Below are 21,319 nucleotides of genomic sequence, written 5' to 3' on the forward strand. Positions count from 1 at the left end.
ACCTGTACTGCCACCTTCAGGGACCTGTGCACATGCACTCCAAGGTCTCTCACTTCCTCTACCCCTCTCTATATAGTCCCGTTTACTGTGTATTCCCTTTTACTGTTTGCCCTCCCTAAGCGCATTACCTCACACTTCTGCAGGTTGAACTCCATTTGCCACTTTTCTGCCCACTCCACCTACCCATTGATATCTTCTTGGAGTCTACAGCTATCCTCTTCACTATCAACAACATGGCCAATTTTTGTGTCGTCTGCAAATTTGCCAATCATGCCCCCTACATTCTAATCATTAATATATACCACAAACAGCAAGGGATCCAACACTGAGCCCTGTGGCACACCAATGGAAACGGATTTCCATTCGCAAAGGCATTCGTCAACTTTTACCCTTTGTTTCCTGTTACTGAGCCAATTTTGGATCCAATTCGCCACATTTCCCTGTATCCCATAGGCTTTTATCTTTCTGACCAATCTGCCATGTGGGACTTTGTCAAATGCCTTACTAAAATCCATGTAGAAAGCATCCACTGCACTACCCTCATCAATCCTCCTTGTCACTTCCTCAAAGAATTTAATCAGATTTGTAAGGCATGACCTTCCCTGAACAAATCCATGCTGACTATCCCTGATTAAACCATGCCTTTCCAAGTGACAGTTTATCCTCTCTCTCAGTATTGATTCTAATAGTTTGCCCACCACCGAGGTAAGACTGACCGGCCTATAATTGTTCGACCTTTCCCTCGTACCCTTTTTAAACAATGGTACTGCATTTGCAGTCTTCCAGTCCTCTGGTACCTCCCCTGTATCTAGTGAGGATTGGAAAATGATCCTCAGAGCATCCACTATTTCCTCCCTGGCTTCCTTCAATAGCCTAGGAAACAATCCATCCGGCCCTGGTGACTTATCAACTTTCAAGGATTCCAGTCCCTCTAGTACTTCCTCTCTCGTAATGTTTACCTTATCCAATATTTCACACATCTCCTCTTTAATTACTATGTCCGGATCATCCCTTTCCTTTGTAAATACAGAGACAAAATATTCATTTAAAAACCCTACCCACATCCTCTGCTTCTACACACAAGTTACCCTTATCATCCCTGATAGGTCCCACCTTTTCCTTAGCTATCCTCTTGTTGTTAATGTACTGATAAAACATCTTTGGGTTTTCTTTAATTTTACTAGCTAATATATTTTCATGCCCTCTCTTTGCTTTCCTTATTTCCTTTTTTACATCATCCCTGTACTTTCTGTACTCCTCTAGGCTTTCTGCAGTATGTAGTTTTCTGTGACATTCATAAGCTTTCTTTCTCTGCTTTATCTTGCCCCCGTATACTTCTAGACAACCAGGGGGCTCTAAATTTGGCAGTGCCACCCTTTTTCTTTGAGGGGACGTGTCTGCATTGTATCCGTAGAATTTCACTTTTTAGTACCTCCCACTGGCTTGCCACTGATTTCTCCTCAAGTAGTTGTGTCCAGTCCACTTCTGCCAAATCAACTCTTAGTTCTGTAAAATTTGCCTTCCCCCAATTTAAAACGTTTACTCCTGATTTAACTCTGTCCTTTTCCATAATAATGCTAAAACTAACTGAATTGTCGTCACTATCCCCAATATGGTCACCCACTGTCACTTCGCCCACTTGCCCATCTTCATTTCCCAGGACTAAATCTAGAATTGCATCCCCTCTTGTTGGGCTTGTCACATACTGACTAAAAAAGTTCCCCTGGACACCGATCAAGAATTTTGCACCCTCTGTGCCCCTCACACTGTTTGAATCCCAGTTGATGTTAGGGTAGTTGAAGTCCCAACTATTATTGCCCTCTTATTTTTGCACTCAGAAATTTGCCTACATATTTGTTCTTCTATCTCCCTTTTGCTATTCGGGGGTCTATAGTACACTCCTAGTAGTATGACTGCCCCTTTTTCATTTCTTAGCTCAACCTATATGGCCTCGATTGATGATCCATTTAGCATATCATCCCTTCTCACAACTGTAATTGATTCTTTAACCAATAATGTTACCCCCCCTCCTTTTTTATCACCCACTCTATCCTGCCTGAAAACTCTATCCAGGGATATTTAGCTGCCAATTATCCTCCTCTTTAAGCCAGGTTTCCGTTATAGCAATGATATCATGCTGCCTTGTGTCTATCTGTGCCCTTAGCTCATCTGCTTTGTTTGTAATATTCCTTGCATTGAAGTATATACCCTTTAACCCCGTCAAGTTCCTGTGCTGAACACTATTTAACCTTTACTTCTTTTGCCTTTCTGAGTCGCTAACTATGTCACTAACTGCTTTTCTACTTCCCTTTTCCTGGTCTGAATTTGTCCTATCTGTACCTGCCCTTTGGTTCCCATCCCCCTGCCATACTAGTTTAAACCGTCCCCAACAGAACTAGCAAATGCCCCCGCGAGGATATTGGTCCTGGTTCTGGGTGCAACCTGTCCAGCTTGTACAGGTCCTGTCTTTCACAGAATCGGTCCCAATGCCTCAGGAATTTAAACCCCTCCCTCCTACACCATCTCTCAAGCCATGCATTCATATGGTCTATTCTCCTATTTCTGCTCTCGCTAGCACGTGGCACTGGGAGTAATCCTGAGATTACTACCTTAGAGGTCCTGCTTTTTAATTTATTTCCTAACTCCCTATATTCTGCTTGCAGGACCTCATCCCTTTTTTTTACCGATGTCGTTGGTACCGATATGGACCATGACCTCTGGCTGTTCACCCTCCCCCTTCAGAATGTCCTGCAGCTGCTCTGTGACACCCTTGACCCTAGCACCAGGGAGGCAACATACTATCCTGGAGTCACGTCTGTGGCCGCAGAAATGCCTATCTGTTCCCCTTTCGATGGAATCCCCTATCACTATTGCTCTCCCATTCTTTTTCCTCCCCTGCTGTGCAGCTGAGTCACTCGTGGTGCCATGGTCTTGGCTGTTGCTGCATTCCCCTGATAAGCCATCTCCCCCAACAATATCCAAAGCAGAATATCTGTTTGAGAGGGAGATGGCCCCATGGGACTCCTGCTCTACCTGCCTAGTCCTTTTACTCTGCCTGGCGGTCACCCATTTCCTTTCTGCCTGCGTAATCTTTACCTGCGATGTGACCACCTCACTGAACGTGTTATCCACGATAATCTCAGCATCTCGGATGCTCCACAGTGAATCCACCCGCAGCTCCAGCTCCGAAATGCAGTTAGCCAGTAGCTGTAGCTGGACACACTTCCTGCACACATGGTCGCCAGGGATACCGGTAGTGTCCATGACTTCCCACATAGCGCAGGAGGAGCATATCACGGGTGAGAGCTCTGCTGCCATGACTTGCCTTAGATTAAGCTCGTTAGTTACTCCCTTTAAGGAGTTTACTCCTTTAAATTACTCTTAATTTAGAGAACGTTAACTACACTAGGGAGCTTGATTCACTCAAAAAACGCTACTTGCTATAAGACCAATGTAAGGAATCTTACAACACCAGGTTATAGTCCAACTGTTTTATTTGAAAACCACAAGCTTTCGGAGGCTTTCTCCTTCGTCAGGTGAGCAAGTGTGGGATTCCATGGAAGGTTACCGCATTTATATTCAGAGAACAATACCTGGTGATTCCAGATAATCTTTCCAACTGCCCGTTGTCAAGGCAATCAAAGTATTCAGACAGAGTGATGTTACCTACAGGACCACCGAATATACAAACGGCCAGAACACAAAACAGAGAGAGGGGGAGAAACATCCGAAAGGAAGAGAAAGACAGAGAATGACCCGTTGTGTGAAAAACAGATAACTTTTTTTCGCTGCTATAAGACCTGCAGACCTTCCCTTTCTTTTTACTTTAGTTACTGCACTGTAGAATAGTAGAAATACTCACCTGTACCTACTTACCAAACAGCTGCCTCCCCTGCGCCGCGTCACTTTTTCACTGGTGACGTCACCTCTGGAACTCCGCTGCCGGTCTCAGTGAGGGTCTCGGTGGAGGCCTCTCCGCTGCTGGTCTCAGTGAGGGTCTCGGTGGAGGCCTCTCCGCCGCCGGTCCCAGTGAGGGTCTCGGTGGAGGCCTCTCTGCCGCCGATCCCAGTGAGGGTCTCGGTGGAGGCCTCTCCGCCGCCAGACTCAGTGAGGGTCTCGGTGGAGGCCTCTCTGCCGCCGGTCCCAGTGAGGGTCTCGGTGGAGGCCTCTCCGCCGCCAGACTCAGTGAGGGTCTCGGTGGAGGCCTCTCCGCCGCCGGTCTGAGTGAGGGTCTCGGTGGAGGCCTCTCCGCCGCCGGTCCCAGTGAGGGTCTCGGTGGAGGCCTCTCCGCCGCCGGACTCAGTGAGGGTCTCGGTGGAGGCCTCTCCGCTGCTGGTCTCAGTGAGGGTCTCGGTGTAGGCCTCTCCGCCGCCGGACTCAGTGAGGGTCTCGGTGGAGGCCTCTCCGCTGCTGATCTCAGTGAGGGTCTCGGTGGAGGCCTCTCCGCTGCTGGTCTCAGTGAGGGTCTCGGTGTAGGCCTCTCCGCCGCCGGACTCAGTGAGGGTCTCGGTGGAGGCCTCTCCGCCGCTGATCTCAGTGAGGGTCTCGGTGGAGGCCTCTCTGCCGCCGGTCCCAGTGAGGGTCTCGGTGGAGGCCTCTCCGCCGCCGGACTCAGTGAGGGTCTCGGTGGAGGCCTCTCCGCTGCTGGTCTCAGTGAGGGTCTCGGTGTAGGCCTCTCCGCCGCCGGACTCAGTGAGGGTCTCGGTGGAGGCCTCTCCGCTGCTGATCTCAGTGAGGGTCTCGGTGGAGGCCTCTCCGCTGCTGGTCTCAGTGAGGGTCTCGGTGTAGGCCTCTCCGCCGCCGGACTCAGTGAGGGTCTCGGTGGAGGCCTCTCCGCCGCTGATCTCAGTGAGGGTTTCGGTGGAGGCCTCTCCGCCGCCAGACTCAGTGAGGGTCTCGGTGGAGGCCTCTCCGCCGCCGGTCTGAGTGAGGGTCTCGGTGGAGGCCTCTCCGCCGCCGGACTCAGTGAGGGTCTCGGTGGAGGCCTCTCCGCCGCCAGTCTGAGTGAGGGTCTCGGTGGAGGCCTCTCCGCCGCCGGTCTCAGTGAGGGTCTCGGTGGAGGCCTCTCCGCCGCCGGTCTGAGTGAGGGTCTCGGTGGAGGCCTCTCTGCCGCCGGTCTGAGTGAGGGTCTCGGTGGAGGCCTCTCCGCCGCCAGTCTGAGTGAGGGTCTCGGTGGAGGCCTCTCCGCCGCCGGTCTGAGTGAGGGTCTCGGTGGAGGCCTCTCCGCCGCCGGTCTGAGTGAGGGTCTCGGTGGAGGCCTCTCCGCCGCCGGTCTGAGTGAGGGTCTCGGTGGAGGCCTCTCCGCCGCCAGTCTGAGTGAGGGTCTCGGTGGAGGCCTCTCCGCCGCCGGTCTGAGTGAGGGTCTCGGTGGAGGCCTCTCCGCCGCCGGTCTCAGTGAGGGTCTCGGTGGAGGCCTCTCCGCCGCCGGTCTGAGTGAGGGTCTCGGTGGAGGCCTCTCCGCCGCCGGTCTCAGTGAGGGTCTCGGTGGAGGCCTCTCCGCCGCCGGTCTGAGTGAGGGTCTCAGTGGAGGCCTCTCCGCTGCCTCGCCGCTTTAAACTTGGCGCTGCTCTGGTGCTCCTCCCAGGTCCGCTCCCTTATTGAAACATATAAGATCCTGAGGGGACTAGAAGGGGTAGATGCTGAGAGGATGTTTCCCCTTGTGGGAGGGACTAGAACTAGGGGACACAGTTTAAAAATAAGGGGTCTCCCATTTAAGACGGAGATGAGGAGAATTTTTTTCTCTCTGAGGGTCGTGAGTCTACGGAACTCCCTTCCCCAGAGAGCGGTGGAGGCAGGTCATTGAATATTTTTAAGGCTGAGTTAGATAGATTCCTGATTAACAAGGGAGTCAAAGGTTATAGTAGGTAGACGGGAAAGTAGGGTTGAGGTCACAATCAGATCAGCCATGATCTTATCAAATGGCAGTGCAGGCTCGAGGGGCCGAATGGCCTATTCCTGCTCTTAATTTGTATGTTCATATGTATGTAATATGGGGCCTCCACAAATAGGCCCATTCTGGTGAAATGATGTCAAGGCCTTGCCTCAGCTCAGTCCAATGGTCATAAATAAACAACAAGTCTGTGCAGCATGTTATTGGGTTTTGTCTTCATACTTCATTTCACATTTTGAGACAGCCTGTGCTTGGATTACATTTTTATTTGCCTATAAATATTCCTATTCAACGTAAACAAAACAAATAACAGTGTCCATTGTAGGAAGACATAAAAAAGACTTGACCAAAATATTTTCAGTGCGTGAATTTACTTTGATCTGACTTGCACGCTTGTAGAGTCGACTGTACCAGGACGTATATATAAAACAGGATCAACAACAAGGACGGGGGAGTGAATGGACCAAGTTCAGCTTTTGATAAGCGTCTCGACGCAGAGAAGGATTTTTGTATTTAATTGAAGTAGATTGTGCAGGAAATTCTTTGCAAAAGTATGTTTTTAATTTTTTTAAATTTGTCAAGTATGCAGTTGGTTGATGAGAACATTCTGGGGACTTTGACTCACCAAAGAACGTTCCCCAAAGGGGAATAAACTTACAAAGGTATCTGCTGAAGGCAATTGGTTCATTTCTAATGCCTGGGATGAACTGCATGATAGGGAATCTTGATAGTTTGACATCATTCAGGGCTGGTCTTCCATTATAAAGTTTCTGGGACTCATACGGAAAGTAGTTATACTGTCAGTAAACTTCCTGCCATTTTCTTCATTGTCCTGCAGCACCTGTCTGCCAGGTGCAAGGGTTTAGGGCAAAGCAACTGATTCTTGATGGTGGTAGTCATGGAGCATCAGGTAATGATATGACAGACCCAGATGGCTAAAGCTACCTGAAATGGTCATTGGAAGGATCTATTGCTATACCTGTGCGTAGCTGATGATTCTGTACAGGCATCGATCTGTCACTGTTAAGTGTTGCCATTAACTTCCCTTTTAAAAATCAGTTACAAAGAATTATTATTCATTTAATATCCTTTTGTTAGATTTTGTCTATCTTTATTTATTTTTAATATTTTTGTCTTGGATGAAAAACAAGTTGTTACTAAATGCGACAGGGTGAGGGAGCTGAACTAGCATCAGTAGGGATACCGTCACTAGCTCAGACTGCTTCAGGTTTTACTATGGATGTCATTAAACCATAGGTCTCAGTAACTCCAGCTAACTAATGATTATGCTAGTAACACTGTTTAAACTAAAAAGATCAACTGTTTAAACTAAAAAATAAATCAACTGTTTACAATAAGAAAAACAACTGAAGGATTGAAATAGAAGTGTTAAGGTTGGGACAATTAGGTAGTGTAGTTAGCTCACAGGCCTTTCGTATTTGAGGTATGGGTTTGATCCAGCTCAGACTGATGGGATGGAAATTTCCTTTCACTGTTGCCTATAAACGTCCTGGATAAAATGAGTTTGACAATCTCAACCTAGGTTGTTGTGGTGATTGACGCAACTGACACCAAAATGGAAGTCTTGTTCAGGTCACGACATGACTGGTGTGAGAAATATTGGCCTAGAATTTCCTTGAGGTGAGTTGCCCTTTAAAGAAACTTTATGTCCGCCAATGGCCTGAAGAGGGAACGACACACGAATTTCCTGGGTCTGCTCATTTGCGTTCCCATTGGTGTGGTCCTTGGCATAACATCCGTGTAAAATGGGTGTGAGCTGCTAACCTACCTGGAAACTTCTGTGCAACCTATAAAAACACAGTTCAACCTGCACTCTTCAGCAGCAGACTGGGAGACAAACAGGTAAGACAGCAACAGCACTTGACTCTCACTTCACTCTCTGATAACTTCACTGCACATCTTAACGGTACTCTTATTATACTTGTACAGAATTAGGAGTGCTCAGCCTCCACCTGGATCCAGAGGGCAGCATGGAAGAGCCCTATCCAGGGGAAGAACACACAACTTCACTGAGGCAAACGTCCTAGTCCTCCTTGAGGAAATTGAAGGCGGAAGGCACAGACTCCTAGGTGTGGGTGCCACCAAGCATGCCAGGAACGTAACTTGTGCTGCCTCAAGGGAGGTGGCACTGGCACTGAGTGCCAATTCCCTCACCCCCAGGGCTGCAGAACAGTGCTGTAAAAAGTTCAATGACCTCACCAGGACTGGCAGGGTGAACAATGGGTGGGCACTTTTTATCCTTGCCCACCCTGGACACCTGCACATTCTTCACCCTCTCAAAGCTATATTTCCACAACTAGCCCTTCACAGTGCACTCTGGTTAAGGGCAGCACTAACTTGCTGTCCTGTACTATGGCTACACAGCTGCCTTAACAACAATTACTTGCACGCACAACCTGAAATCGCCTTCCTCCACTTTACCAGCCTCGTAAGCCTGCATCTCTCACTTTATCTCCCTCATGCCACTTGGCACATACTCCTCAACTGCTAGCCTTACCTTCATTCACTTTCTCTTCTTGCAGGATACACTGGCACACAATGCCTGCCAGAGGCTGGCCCACCTTTAAACCCCTCACTCTCTTTGTGGACAAGGCCCTGGAGCTCATGGACACTCAGCTGGCTCTTGCCATGGGATATGGTGAGGTCGGGGTATCTTGCTGGCGCAAGATTAGTAACGGAGTATTTATACTGTCAGCTTGGCATCTCCCTAAGCACCACACGGACAGAACCTTCCACCTCTTTCTCTGTCTCCTTAATTCCAAGGGGTTAATGTTCACACATTCTTAGCTTTGACACTCCTTTCTTGCAGATCCACCATAGCACAGGAGGAGATTTAGATATGACTCCAGATTTATGGTGCATTTATACTGTAGGATATATTTTTACCTAGAATGACATAGAATTTTATAGCACAGAAACAGGCCATTCGGCCCAAAAGGTCCATGCCGGTGTTTATGCTCCACACGAGCTTTTTCCTACCACCCCCCCCTTCATCTAACCCTATCAACATATCCTTCTATTCCTTTCTCCCTCATGTACCTATCTAGATTCCCCTTAAATGCATCTATGCTATTCACCTCAACCACTCTATGTGATAACTACTCTCTGGGTAAAGAAGATTCTCCTGAATTCCTTATTGGATTTATTAGAGACTATTTTGTCCGACAAGTCTCTCGGCGCAGAGCCTTACTCAGCAAGAGCGCGGAGAATCAGGTGCAGAGGTCCACACGGCCAATATACAGCACCACAAATTGGGCACACGGACCTCTGTGTCCAACTCATTGATCGAGGGAGGCTGCGGGTCATTTACCTTTATAACGTCAGTGCTAGAGTTTGTAGCATAAATTCACCCCAAAGGTAATTTGTGGACTGGCTCCTGACAAAATAACTATGAAAGCTGCCAGATTGCCATAAAAACCCAACTGATTCGCTAATGTCCTTCAGGAAAGGGCACCTGCCACCCCTACCCTGTCTGACCTACATGTGAATCCTGTCTCACATTAAGCAGGTGACTCTTAGTGCCCTCCAAACTGGCCTAGCAAGCAGCTCGTCTGTTAAAGAATTCAGACGCACCATCACCACAAGTTCTGCAGCAGCGGTTCAAGGCCATCGAGGGATGGGCAATAAAATGCGGCCTTACCAGTGTCGCCCACATCCCGAGAACAAATAAAAAGGAATGTTTTACTCCAGAAAGAATGCAGAGCCAAATCAGCTCTAATGTGAAATGTTCTGAATAAATTTGCCCAGGGAGTCAATAGAGATATGGAAAGCTTCAGTTAGACTGAGCAGTGTATAACTTGGCTTCTATAGCAAACACATTGTTAAGCAGCAAGAAATTGTTTGCCTTGTGGAGACAGGAGACCATTATAAATATTAATTTATTTGGGTGAACGGCTCAATCCCCTTTAAAGCAGAAAGAAAGAAGGAACTTCCATTTATATAATACCATCATGACCTCAGGACTCCCAAAGCGTGAAAAACCCATGAAGTACTTTTTGAAGTGCAGTCACTGTTGTAATGTAGGAAACGCGGCAGCCAATTTGTGCACAGCAAGGTCCCACAAACAGCAATGTGATAATGACTAGATAATCTGTTGTAGTGATGTTGGTTAATGGATAAATATTAACCAGGACACCGGGCAGAACTTCCTGGCTCTTCTTCGAATAATGCCATGGGATCTTTTATGTCCACCTGAAAAGGCAGACAAGGCCTCGGTTTAACGTCTCATCGAAAGTAGATAGTTATTTCAGCTATTAATAAAAAGGTGTCAGATAACATGAATTGCTATTAAATTCAGGGGGAACGAATCGCTAGCGTGCTAGATTCAAACTAGAAAATGCCAAAAATACATCGCAGATCAGTAAAAAGACAGTTTAGCAGGTGTAAAACCCTTCCTCAGAACTGAGCTTTTAAAGTGTGTTGGATTGCCTCGTTGACAATGTCTACTCTTAGTCCTTTCTTCAGTCAACCTCACAGTTTTTTACTGCATCATCCAGCAACTCATTGACGCGAGTTCACTTCAAGTATGTTGGCTAAAAGGGTGGGGGGGGGGGGGGTAAGAGCTGAGGAACAAAGAGCAAGGACAAAAGGGAGTGCTGCCTGTTACCCGTACAGTGGGACTGTCCCAAACTTGGACTGAACTAGGTGGAGTTGGTTTCCCTGGACCAACTCAACTGATGCCAGTTCTGCAGGTGTAGGTGTTAGTAATGTAAACATCACAACATACACAAGATCCCGGTATGTTGTGACAAAATATATTCTAAGAACTTGAGGTTATAACCAAGAGGGTTTGATATTGTACAGACAAATAGAGAGTCCACGATGATATCTAAAGGCTAGAAGGGTTCATTTTCCTCTTCACACCTTTACCCCTTCACCATCAACTGATGTGCAGTCAGAGGGGGGAGGTGTCTGGTGGACTTATGGTGGAACATCAAGGTTGGATGGCTGCCTTGGATCACCAGAATTTAAGGGGTGATTGCACGATCCCATGAGGAAGCAGGGAGTGCAGAATGATGATAGGATACAACATCTTCGTCCTGGTTCTCCAACCCGCGCTTTCCCCCCGAACATGGCTTCCCACTGGGAGTGCGGGATATGGAATCATCCCTTTAATCCACTCCCGCTGCCATCTAGATGATTAACCACACCCTGGTAAAATAGCAGGGGGCTTTATTCTGTAAATAAGAATGGCAGGGTTATTTCATCCTAACTAATTAGATTTTTACAGAATCGATCATAAATGATTTGAAAATCTCGGGCAGTGCGCAGCCAAGTTTCCAATATGATCTCCCAGTGGGCGAACCTCACCACTGGGACCGTGGACTCACAACATCACCCCATAGTGATGGTAGCAACCAAAGTTTTAAAATTGAAACGGCCTCCATTTTGTTAATTATCTGCAGTGAGTTGAAGGAACCGAATGGATCAGTTCAGCAGCTTTGGACAAGCCTTTGAAAGGCAGATTTTTATGTGGTTCACCAGGTAAATGAACAGTGGTATTGTGCCACTCAAATCAAGCATATTTCAGGTTCCTTGCTGGTCTGCGCTGAGTTAGCTGGTCTCAGCTATGGTGTTGGTGGGACTTTTCAATTCATATCAATGTACCTGGAAAAAAAACACAGGCAGAATTCCCACAAACTGCTGTCCAGTGACCCCTACTGGAAAGTGCAACGTTTGGGCGTTAAGTGACAATGTGCTTGGGCCTGGTTGTCATGCCCTGCAGTGTTGAATGACCTTCATTGTGTAGGCTCCTCACATGATAAATGGGCACTTAGGTGAAGTACCAGAGGGTGTGGACAACCAGCTCCCGTTGAACTGTACCACAGTATGAGTCTGTCCCTTCAAGGGAGGAGAGGAGAAAATTGAGGGGAAAAAATCAGGGAAACAAACTGTGGATTTGTGGGTTACTGAGGATCTCATTTGATCCCAGTTTTAGCTCCAAAGTGCTTTATCTCCTGAAGGAACAATTCACTGTTGTTGCTAATATCAACCACCTGGACAATCATGAAGGTGAATCCATGATCTGGTACCGAGGACCAGAACTCACAGGGACGCAACTTGTGAAACAGTGATGTGCATTATGGACACAAAATCATGGGCTGTGCGCCCGCAATTGTCACAGGATACATGCGCTTCCTGCTGGCAGCCTAGATCGCAGAATCACCCTGACTAGAATATTTGGCATTGCTGAAAGACCCAAAAATAATGCAAACCTATCCAATTTTACAGTACGCATTTGGCACCATGCTTGATTTGGTCAAGAGTCAGATCTCCCAGTGTAACATGCCCACTAAACTCCAGCAACGACATTTGACAATCCCATTAATCACCTCTCTTTCGTTGCACTAAATTATCAAGGCAAGGAGAGAAGGCCCAAGCTAAAACATCCCTACATCTATTGCGATGAGGAATGTTCAACTACTCATCTATCTTTACATTTTTTTCCCCCAGGAACCACAAATCGTGCAATTGAATGAAATTAATTTTATGGCAACCAAATACTCAGCAAAGCTGGACCTCTAGCACAAGGATGCTCCAACATTTGAAACTCCCCCCACCTCTCCTCAGCATTTTTCAGGTGCCTGTTGATGCTGATACTTTTCCTAAGGAAGAAATACCCTTGACTTCCCATGTTAAAGCCTCTTCTCCATGCAATGGAGACATAGGCCCTGATACTTATGGGGAGGTAGGGACGGAGCGGGGGGATGGGGGTGGGGGGGGTCATAGAGGCCGGGAAACCCAGGAATGCAGGTAACCAAGGGGTCCTGCTGAATTTAATGGCAGGACCTCATTTTAATTTTTTGTCTCCATTTCCCGGCTGGTAGCTGTCCGGATTGAAAGACTGGCTTGCTGCCATGCGGGGAGGTCTGTCGCACCAGGCCGCAGCCAGGGAGTGGAGAGGAGGGAGGGAGGAAGGGAGGGAGAGACGGGAAAGGCCGGGGGGAGGGGGGGACGGGGAGATGGGGATGGATATCAGCCACCCTCGCCGCAATCCAATCTCCCCCCGACTTCCAATCCCCCCCCTCCGATCTCCGTTCTCCCCCCCACCTCCAATCTCCTCAAGGCCTCTGACCTTCGATCTCCCCACTTGGGGAAATCAGAAATCGGGGGGAGAGATCGGAAATGGGGGGAGGTCAGAGGTCAGGAGGATCCGAGGTCGGGGGGGGGGGGGGAGATTGAATCGTGGGGGGAGATTGAATCGTGGGGAGGGAGGCCGATTGCGGCAGGTTGGTTGGGGGGCCCATGGGGAAGCACTCCTGCTCCTCGTGAGCCCAGTAACAGTGCTGGAAAGGCACTTACCTGTTGGATCCGACCGTTCTCACCTCCCTTCAGCTGTCAGGTTTCCCGAACCCTGGGAAACCCTGCCCGCGGGTGTTAAATCTGAAAGCCTGAAACAATCTGAGGCATGCAGCCTCATTAACATATTTAAATTACGGATCCGCCTCTGGAGAACAGGTTACTCGCCCGCCCCCTGATAAAACTGGAAGTGGCAGGTTGGGGTTGGGTTTTCAATTTTTGAAGTTTTAACCCCCTTCCCCCCCTGCCACTGTCCTGCCCATCCTGGGGGGTTAAAACTCCCCCCATACTACCTTCTCTCAAAATTTTGTGATGGAAGCAGTGAAAACAGAGAAGAAACAGAAATGTTTTCAACTGCTCAGGAGATGAAGGAGAAGAAGTGTAGATCCTAGAAGAGACAGTGCCTGGATTATTCACAGCGTGCAGTTCACTCTCTCCTAAAACCAACTCGTGCTTATTTATGTTGGACCAAAATGAGTGACACTGGGTTGCCTCAGTGTCCTCAACAGAAAACCAACTCTACAAGTGACCCCTTATGTTCAGGAGGCATAATTGATAGAATCATTTAGATAATAAGTCTAGTTTGAACAAAGCAAAAGGAATCTCATAATCTCATAACTCACAATGGCCCGTAAATTGCTCCGAGCAGTGAACCAGCAGTGCTCGCTGCTCATTAGATTTAAATTCACTAAGTTACTGCGTTCTCTTTGGCGGCAACTTCCTTGATCTGTGAGTTCAAGAAATATCAGCGTTCTTTCCCGGGCTGTGTGAATTCTGAAAGGATCTCTAGGGCCCCTCAACCAATCAGCTTGAAGCAAGCCACGCTGAGAGAAGCAGGAAGTGTAGTTCATAGACAAACAGTGCAGACTGATAACCCAGATGTACCCGATAAGGTATTATAAAATGACATAGAGAAAGCGAAATAGAGAGAGGGTAAGATTAAAAGACTGAGATAAAAGAGACAGAAGGAAAAAGTGAAAAAAATAATTTAATTAAAAACATTTTTTTAGATATCCAAGAACTATTAAAATCAGGAAGTAATGAAAGTCCACATTTTTAAAAGTTAATTTTTAGTGCCAGTGAGGTTGTTTGGCAGTCATTAAGACTTACCATGCTGTTAAAACTTAGTTTAGACCTAAATAACTGAGCGAACCTGTTTTATGGTGAGATTAATTTGTTTCCAGCTGTGCAGGAGAGCAAGTTGGCGCTGGTCCGTTGATTCCACTGATTGCAGCCAGCGATGTCCCTTTAACACGAAGCTTTCAGGTCGCCAGTGAATCAGAAAAAGCAAGTTCCGGATTTCCGTGTTTGACTGCGCATGTGTGGTCGCTGGAACTTGCTCTCCAATTTTGCCACTAATAACGGTGAGCGCTGTTAGACTCACCGTTATTTTGAAAACAACTTCTTTCCCAATATTATTATTTGTGGGCATAGCTGGAGAGCTTGGTGATGTGGAGACCAGGCCAATCATAACAGCCGGGCCTCATTACCATAAATTTTCCCAGAGTCCCACCTGAACCCGGCCAGATCCACTACCAGGCCGACAGGTGGGAGCGGAAATTCGGCGGCAGGAGGCCGCAGTCAGGGACCTGCGAGAACAGTCCATGGCAGTCAGCTGAGATGGGTGGGGGTGGGGGCTCTTGCCGCAATCTTGAGTGGGGGGGGGGGGGAAGCCCAGGGTAAGGGAGACCCAAAGCCTTCCTTGTGAGGCCCGGAAGGTGCTCTCCTATTCCTCCTGGCCCAGGAGGAAACTTAAAATAATTATTTTTTAAATCTTACTCTTCTAACCCACGATCCACATCCCGGCAGGTCTGGCCTGATGGGGAAGCCATCTCTGCTCCCCTGCTCAGGCCTCGGACATAATTAAAGCATGACCCTGTTTCCTTCCTGCGGGTGCCTCGCTCGCTTGCTCAAAGTTCGGGACACGGTGGGAAGGCAGCGGGATCAGAGGGGGTAAGTGACTGGCCTAATTTTATCTGCCTCCCCGTCCGGTTTCCACCAGGCGAGGGGAGGGAGGCAATTAAAATCAGGGCCTCTATTCCTTGCGGTGCCTACCAGCCACATAAGGTCCTGAATGTATCGGTGGAAACCGCAGGCACCCTCTCCAGGGTCACCCGGGTATGGACAAGACCACAGAAGAGAGGCAGGCAGGCAGAGCTAACCTCCCCGTGGGCCGTACCCATCCTGGACCTGTGAATAGCCGTCTTTGGCAGGCCCAGGAGTTGCGCGGTCCCCTCCGTAGCCAAAAATCAGGAACGTCGGGCTAAAACGTAACCAAAAAAAATAAACACCAACGTAAGAGGCTCCCCGTCAGCAATACTTATCAGCAATTTGGGCGCAATGCCCATGATTTCCTGACCATATATTGAAATGTTTGGACAATCATTAGTGCCTGGATATGCGTTTCCTGCAGGCATAGCTCCCGATCAGTAACACGAAGTCAGAAATTGACCCCTTTAATCCATATTTCTCGCATATTACTGTCTTTACGTCATTACTGCGATTGAACCAGTCTGTCTAACGTGCGGTAGTAAACAAACCGGAAAACAGTTGCACTGAGTCACAAGGCCTGTCATCACCTCTGAATTAGTGTATCTGAGACATACTGAAACCCGCTAATGCGGAAGGTAGGAGTGCTTCAGTGTGTAATGGGAACTAAATTGTAAGATGCCAACATAGGATATTAGAGGCTTGGATGAACTCCAGCCACAGCTGATGACCACTCCATGAGAACTGGGCATGACTCCACTGACAGAGTCCAGATGTTGTGGCTGACCAAGGTTCCCCTCGGGGGTAAAAGTTTCCCTAAATACAGGAAAGAGGGGGAAAAGTATTCTCAGTAGGAACTACAGCCCACCTGCTTGGTGATAGCATGTTTGAACTATAAATACATTGCAATCTGAGCTACACCTACTTAAACATTCCCATGACTGATTTTTTTTTTGAAATGCAAGGACTACTCCTATCTGCGTGTTAAAATTATTTCATCAGGATTTACCAGTATCGGAGTTGTCACCCACTAACAATTACTTCCCAGAGCTCACCATGTGTAGGTCACGCCTTCGGCTGTCCCTGGCATAACAGTCACCTTATCCGCGATCAAACTGGTGGTCTTAGCAATTATTTCCCAGCCAATGTGAAGCATTGGAAATGATTGAAGCCATTTTGAGGACGCCAACTCAGGCAAGGCAAATCTTGTAGCAATAATAAGCAGATAACATGGACGTATTTAAGGGGAGGCTTGATGCACACATGAGGAGGAAAGGAACAGAGGGGCAGAGTGGGAAGAGGTAATTGGAGTGGGAGGAGGCTCGTGTGGAGTATAAACACCGGCATAGACCAGTTGGGCCGAATGGCCTGCTTCTGTGCTGGAGATTCTACGTAATAGGTAATAAAGTAAATAATTGGTCTACAGATGGTGTCATTTGTAAAGTAATCTTAAGCAGTGAAAAAACAAATGAAACATATGGGATCTTGACAGACTTGCTTGAATTATAGGTGAGTTTTGTTTATTAATTATTTTTTTTAACGTGCTAGCTGGCATATTCCTTTAAATATCCTACCCATTCAACTGTTTAACCATTCAATGTCCCTATATAGGGACAAACAGCTAACAGACTCTGGATTACTGCAAACCCAACAACAAAGTGCGTTTCTGATTAAATACCCAAATGCAGGGTCTGGGTCCATAGGTTACCTTGGAGGTGAATTTCCTGGGGCTTCTCCTGATCTGCCACCGTAGCTTCAGCAGAAGTTTGGTAGAAAGCCTGTTTACGCGAGGTTTCTGCCGAACATCCGCCAAAGTTATGCCGGTGGAGCTGGAGAAGCCCCAGGAAATTCTCGGCGCTGGTAAAGAGCACATTTGATGGGGTCAGCATTAATATTCTACTCCAATCCCCACAAACCATACACATGCATTGGCCATTTTTTTATTGAGTCTTAAGGACTATTCCCTGGGGCCTATAGCCCTTTATGATCATCATGCTCCTATCACACTATATTTCTCTCTGAAAGAATCCCATCTCCTCCTCACATCATTTTCATTGTTGCTTAAACAAATTTTTATTGCTGTCCTCCAATTGCTCAGGAATATGGGACTGAGATGAACGGACCAGGAAGGCCTCAAGTTAGATCTTTGGTCCGTGCTGCGTTAGCTAATTTCAGAGATGAGGACTTCGACTGCCTTCAGTGTCCCTGGACTAAAGACTGGAAAAATCCGCTTCTCACCACTGTCCAGTGGACCCCTCCTCTCTCGTTCCCCCTCACCCCCCCGGAAGACTGCATGCCTGCGTTAACCAGGGAATAAACAGGTGGATTGGTGTACTGTTTCGCAGTCTGAGATCAGGGGTGTTTCAATGCAGGCTGTGGTTTCAGCCTGGGACTTTCCTGTGCCATGTGGCTCAGCAGCAAGGGAGCAAAAATTCACCAAGAAAATCAAAATTACTAAACTGCCAACCGAAAACACCAAAGTCATTGTGTAATCTTTCTGCTTGCGTGTAATCTTAAAAAGGGTAACCGGGCAGAACGTTTTGCTCAGATTATGTTGTTCTGCTTTAACTTAAAGACACAATGTTCAGAAAGAGGCAGAGGTACACTGGTACGGAAAGATGGAGGGGTCAACCTTCACCAAAACAAAACATGATTTGCATAAGAGCGCAGCCATTCTCCCAAGCTGATGGGTTTGTCTTGCTGTGATTCTGCTTCCCTTTCAAAGTCCCCAGCTCCAAAAATACTCTTCAGCTATCTACTTGTTATTAAGTGTTGTTAAGTGCATGAATAATGTAATCAGCTGTGGAGTGCACTTGACGTAAATTACACAAATTATTGTGTACATTTTGCAGAAACGGCTAGCAAACAAACTTTTTAACGATGATAATAAGTGGCAGTTATATTGTACCTACGCTGCCAGTGTTTATAGGCAGCTGGCAAGGAGAAAGGAATAAGGGGGTTTGAAAGATAATGGGGGAAGATCTTGGCTTTGTGCGGTAGTGTAAAACGGGAGATCGCGAGTCGGCAGCCCGTTTTACATCTTTCCCCATTGAAGTCAAAGTCAGGAGAGATGTAAAACAGGCTGCCGACTCGCTATCTCCCGTTTTACGCTACCGCACAAGGTCAAGGTCTACCCGAATGTGTGAAAGCTGTGAGACCTTTGAGTTTTCAGGGGGACAAAAAGCTCTGGACTACCAGATCCCATTGCTCCTGTGCGGATGAACACTCTTTCAATCGGCTATGAAGTGTTTTGGTTTATTGCAGAGTTGAATTAGTCGATAGATGTGAAATTTGTCCATGCGTGACAGATATCGCAATGCATTGGGTGCATATCTGAACAATTTTAAAAGCAATTAGAATCATACAGCACAGAACGAGGCCATTCAGTCCGTCGTGCCTGTGGTTTACACTTAGCCCTGGTGAGCATGCACATCTCAAGTAGTGGGGGTCGCAGTGTCGCGTGAGACCCAGTCACTTGGGCATTATTCATGTGCTTCACGCGTGGGTTGGGTGTTGCGGAGGGAGTGTGGGGGCAGGGCTTTCGGCACTGCAGCAGATGTAGAAGGTTGCTGCTGCTCCTTAAAGGGGAACTCAGCAGTGGCCCAAACACGTGAGCTGTCCAACCGTGGAAGAAGAGGGACACGGCTGAAGGGGACGCGAAAATGGTCAGGGTGGAGAGAGGACTGCATCCTTTGCAGAGAGGAACCTGTCGCTGTGGGATGTGCAACAAAGGAGGATCCTCGAGGGGCACCCTCCTCTGATAGCTGCAGCAAGGTGAGTGTGGGACGAGGTCACTACACAGGGCACCGCAGCCTGGGCTCCTACAGTTGAGCTCCACTCCCGTTGGCACCGGCCAGGTATATTTGGTGAGAACAGATGTACCTGTGCCGATGCTACACCAGGTTCTGACTGAGAGCCTTGGTGCAGGATCTCCCAACTTAGGGATTTCCCATCGCTGTCCCCCTTACACCGATGGGCCTGTAGGGATGGGCAAGGCTTCATCCCCACAAGGCTATCCTGGGAAATGTGGCCAAGTTTGTGTCCTTTCCGGTGGATTTCTGGCAAACCTACAGGAGTCCACTGGAACGGCTGCAGGTTTTTGGAGCCCACACTCTCTCAGTCGCTCCCAAAGCAAATCAACAAAACTTCTAAGAAAACTCAAAGCCCAGAAAATGAGGCTCTAAATGTGATTTTTTGAAATTTGCCTTAGGTGATGACATTACTTCTCTGAGGTAAATGGCACTCATGGTGGCTGAAGCATGATCATTAGACACTTCCCAACCTCCCCCACCACCCTCTTACCACTCCCCCCCACCCCCCCCCCACCGGAACCATGTAATCTCCTGGGAGAGGCAAAAAGCACAGAGGAAAAACTCAGAGCCAATAAGTGAAAAGGTACTCTGGAAAATTCCTCTCTGACCCCCTCAGGTGATCAAAACCAGTCCAGGAGGTCACATGGACCATGTGTTATCGGTAGAGACACTTACCTTCTATATGATGTGATCTCTGCCCCAGTCTAGAACCGGTCCAGCTCCCTCTTGAAGGCAATACAGAGAGTCAGCACCCACCACACCAGCCGGCAATGCGTTCCCTTACCCACTTTGGGCAGCGGCACAGCCAATCACAAAAGGCTGGCCTGAGGGGCTCAACCACAGGCAGAACCAAATCCCAGCAGAAGTTGATGCATTTCAAGGTGAGAGAAAATTGGGAGAAAAATAGTATGGAGATTTTTGCACCCCGTGGTATCATCAAAACTCAACTTTGCGTGAAAGGCCACAGGTGATATCCTCAAGAAATACATTTTAAAAATCATAACTGACATGATATGGATATACATGCTGGGGAACATTAAATGCACAAAGGATGAATGTGTGCAATATTTGAATTTCTGAAACTATCCCTCATTGATTATCTGATTTATCAGATTTACAGCTTGTCCCAGTTGGTGGTACTCTTGCTTTTGAGTCAAAGGATTGTGGGACGGAGCCCCAGTACAGATTTGAGCATATAATTTAGGCTGACACTTCAGTGCAGCACTGAGAGAGTCTGGATCGTGGGAGGTGCTGACTTTTAGATGAGACGTTAAATTGAGGCTCTGTCTGCCTGTTCAGGTGGATATGAAAGAATCTTGGCACTATTCAAAGAAGAGCAGAGGAGTCCTCCTGGGCCAATATTTACCCCTCAAATGTGATCACTAAAACAGATTAACTTGTTATTTATCTCATGAAATCTTGCTGTGCACGAATTGACTGCCGTATTATGCCATCATAACAACAGTGACTACATTTTAAAAGTAATTGCAATTTGGGATGTCCTGAGGACAAGATGAATGCATTTTCTTCCCACAAACACAATTATGGATTGATGTAATCAGTCAAAAATAAAGAAAAATTATGATTTGAGAAAAGGCATAATATTCTGCATGTCATGAATTCAAGTTACAGGGCAGCATCAGTAGACTAATTGGGACGAGGGTTTCGTGACGACCAGAGTGATCACTAGAGGAGCTGTGCACCTTAAGTTGATATCATTGATATGTTGGGCTTCTTCCACCGATAATCGGCCAAAAGTAATCATCAAAAAGCTAATCATAGTGAGCAGCACTCAAGCGACCCTGCAGTACTGTTGATCCTCCTACATCCTAACTGTATCTCCTATTTCTTTGGCCCTCTACAGGACTTGTCAACTGCACCTTAAAACCCCTGTTAATTGCATTCAGAGGCATTTGTTAAGAAGTGTGTGACATAAACTGCAGAAAACACAGGGCAGTCCTACTCAATATAACAGGCTTGAGACTTGTGAACAGCAGAGTCCCATTTCGTTTGTTCTTAACTTGTCAGGGACAATGTAAAGAGAATAGTACCCAGCACACAGTTTCAAGATGATCAGGCAGCTCAGTCAACCAGCGGTCAAGTAATTAGTATTACTGGAGGTTAATTTAGACTTTGCCCAATAATGTAAAATGGGTGATAACGAGTCGGCAGCCCGTTTTACATCTCTCACGATTTTTATTTACAATGAAGTCATTAGAAATAAAAATCAGGAGAGATGTAAAACGAGCTGCCGATTCGCAATCACCCGTTTAAAATTATCACTCAAAATCTAAATTACTCCCCCTGT

At 47.3% G+C, this 21,319-nt stretch overlaps 1 protein-coding gene across 1 annotated transcript; it reads right to left on the bottom strand.

Annotated features, from left to right (window-relative positions):
- Positions 1-3,902: 3,902 nt before the first annotated feature.
- LOC137331944 (polysialoglycoprotein-like) lies at positions 3,903-16,355 on the bottom strand. Its single transcript, XM_067995753.1, has 3 exons — positions 16,255-16,355; positions 15,373-15,473; positions 3,903-5,593 (listed from the first exon to the last, which is right to left on the bottom strand). Exons 1-3 carry the CDS (start codon positions 16,353-16,355, stop codon positions 3,903-3,905), a joined length of 1,893 nt encoding a protein of 630 aa, XP_067851854.1.
- Between the last annotated feature and the right edge of the window lie 4,964 nt (positions 16,356-21,319).

The sequence above is a fragment of the Heptranchias perlo genome, chromosome 2 (genome assembly GCF_035084215.1).
Source record: "Heptranchias perlo isolate sHepPer1 chromosome 2, sHepPer1.hap1, whole genome shotgun sequence".
NCBI classification, from domain to species: Eukaryota; Metazoa; Chordata; class Chondrichthyes; order Hexanchiformes; family Hexanchidae; genus Heptranchias; species Heptranchias perlo.

Coding starts and splice junctions, on each gene's coding strand:
- LOC137331944 (XM_067995753.1), bottom strand. CDS start 16,355: ATGCTTCACATTGGCTGGGAAATAATTGCTAAGACCACCAGTTTGATC. Junction 15,474..16,254: donor GAAGGCGTGACCTACACATG/GTGAGCTCTGGG, acceptor GTTACGTTTTAG/CCCGACGTTCCTGATTTTTG. Junction 5,594..15,372: donor TGGGTACGGCCCACGGGGAG/GTTAGCTCTGCC, acceptor TGTTTCAATAAG/GGAGCGGACCTGGGAGGAGC.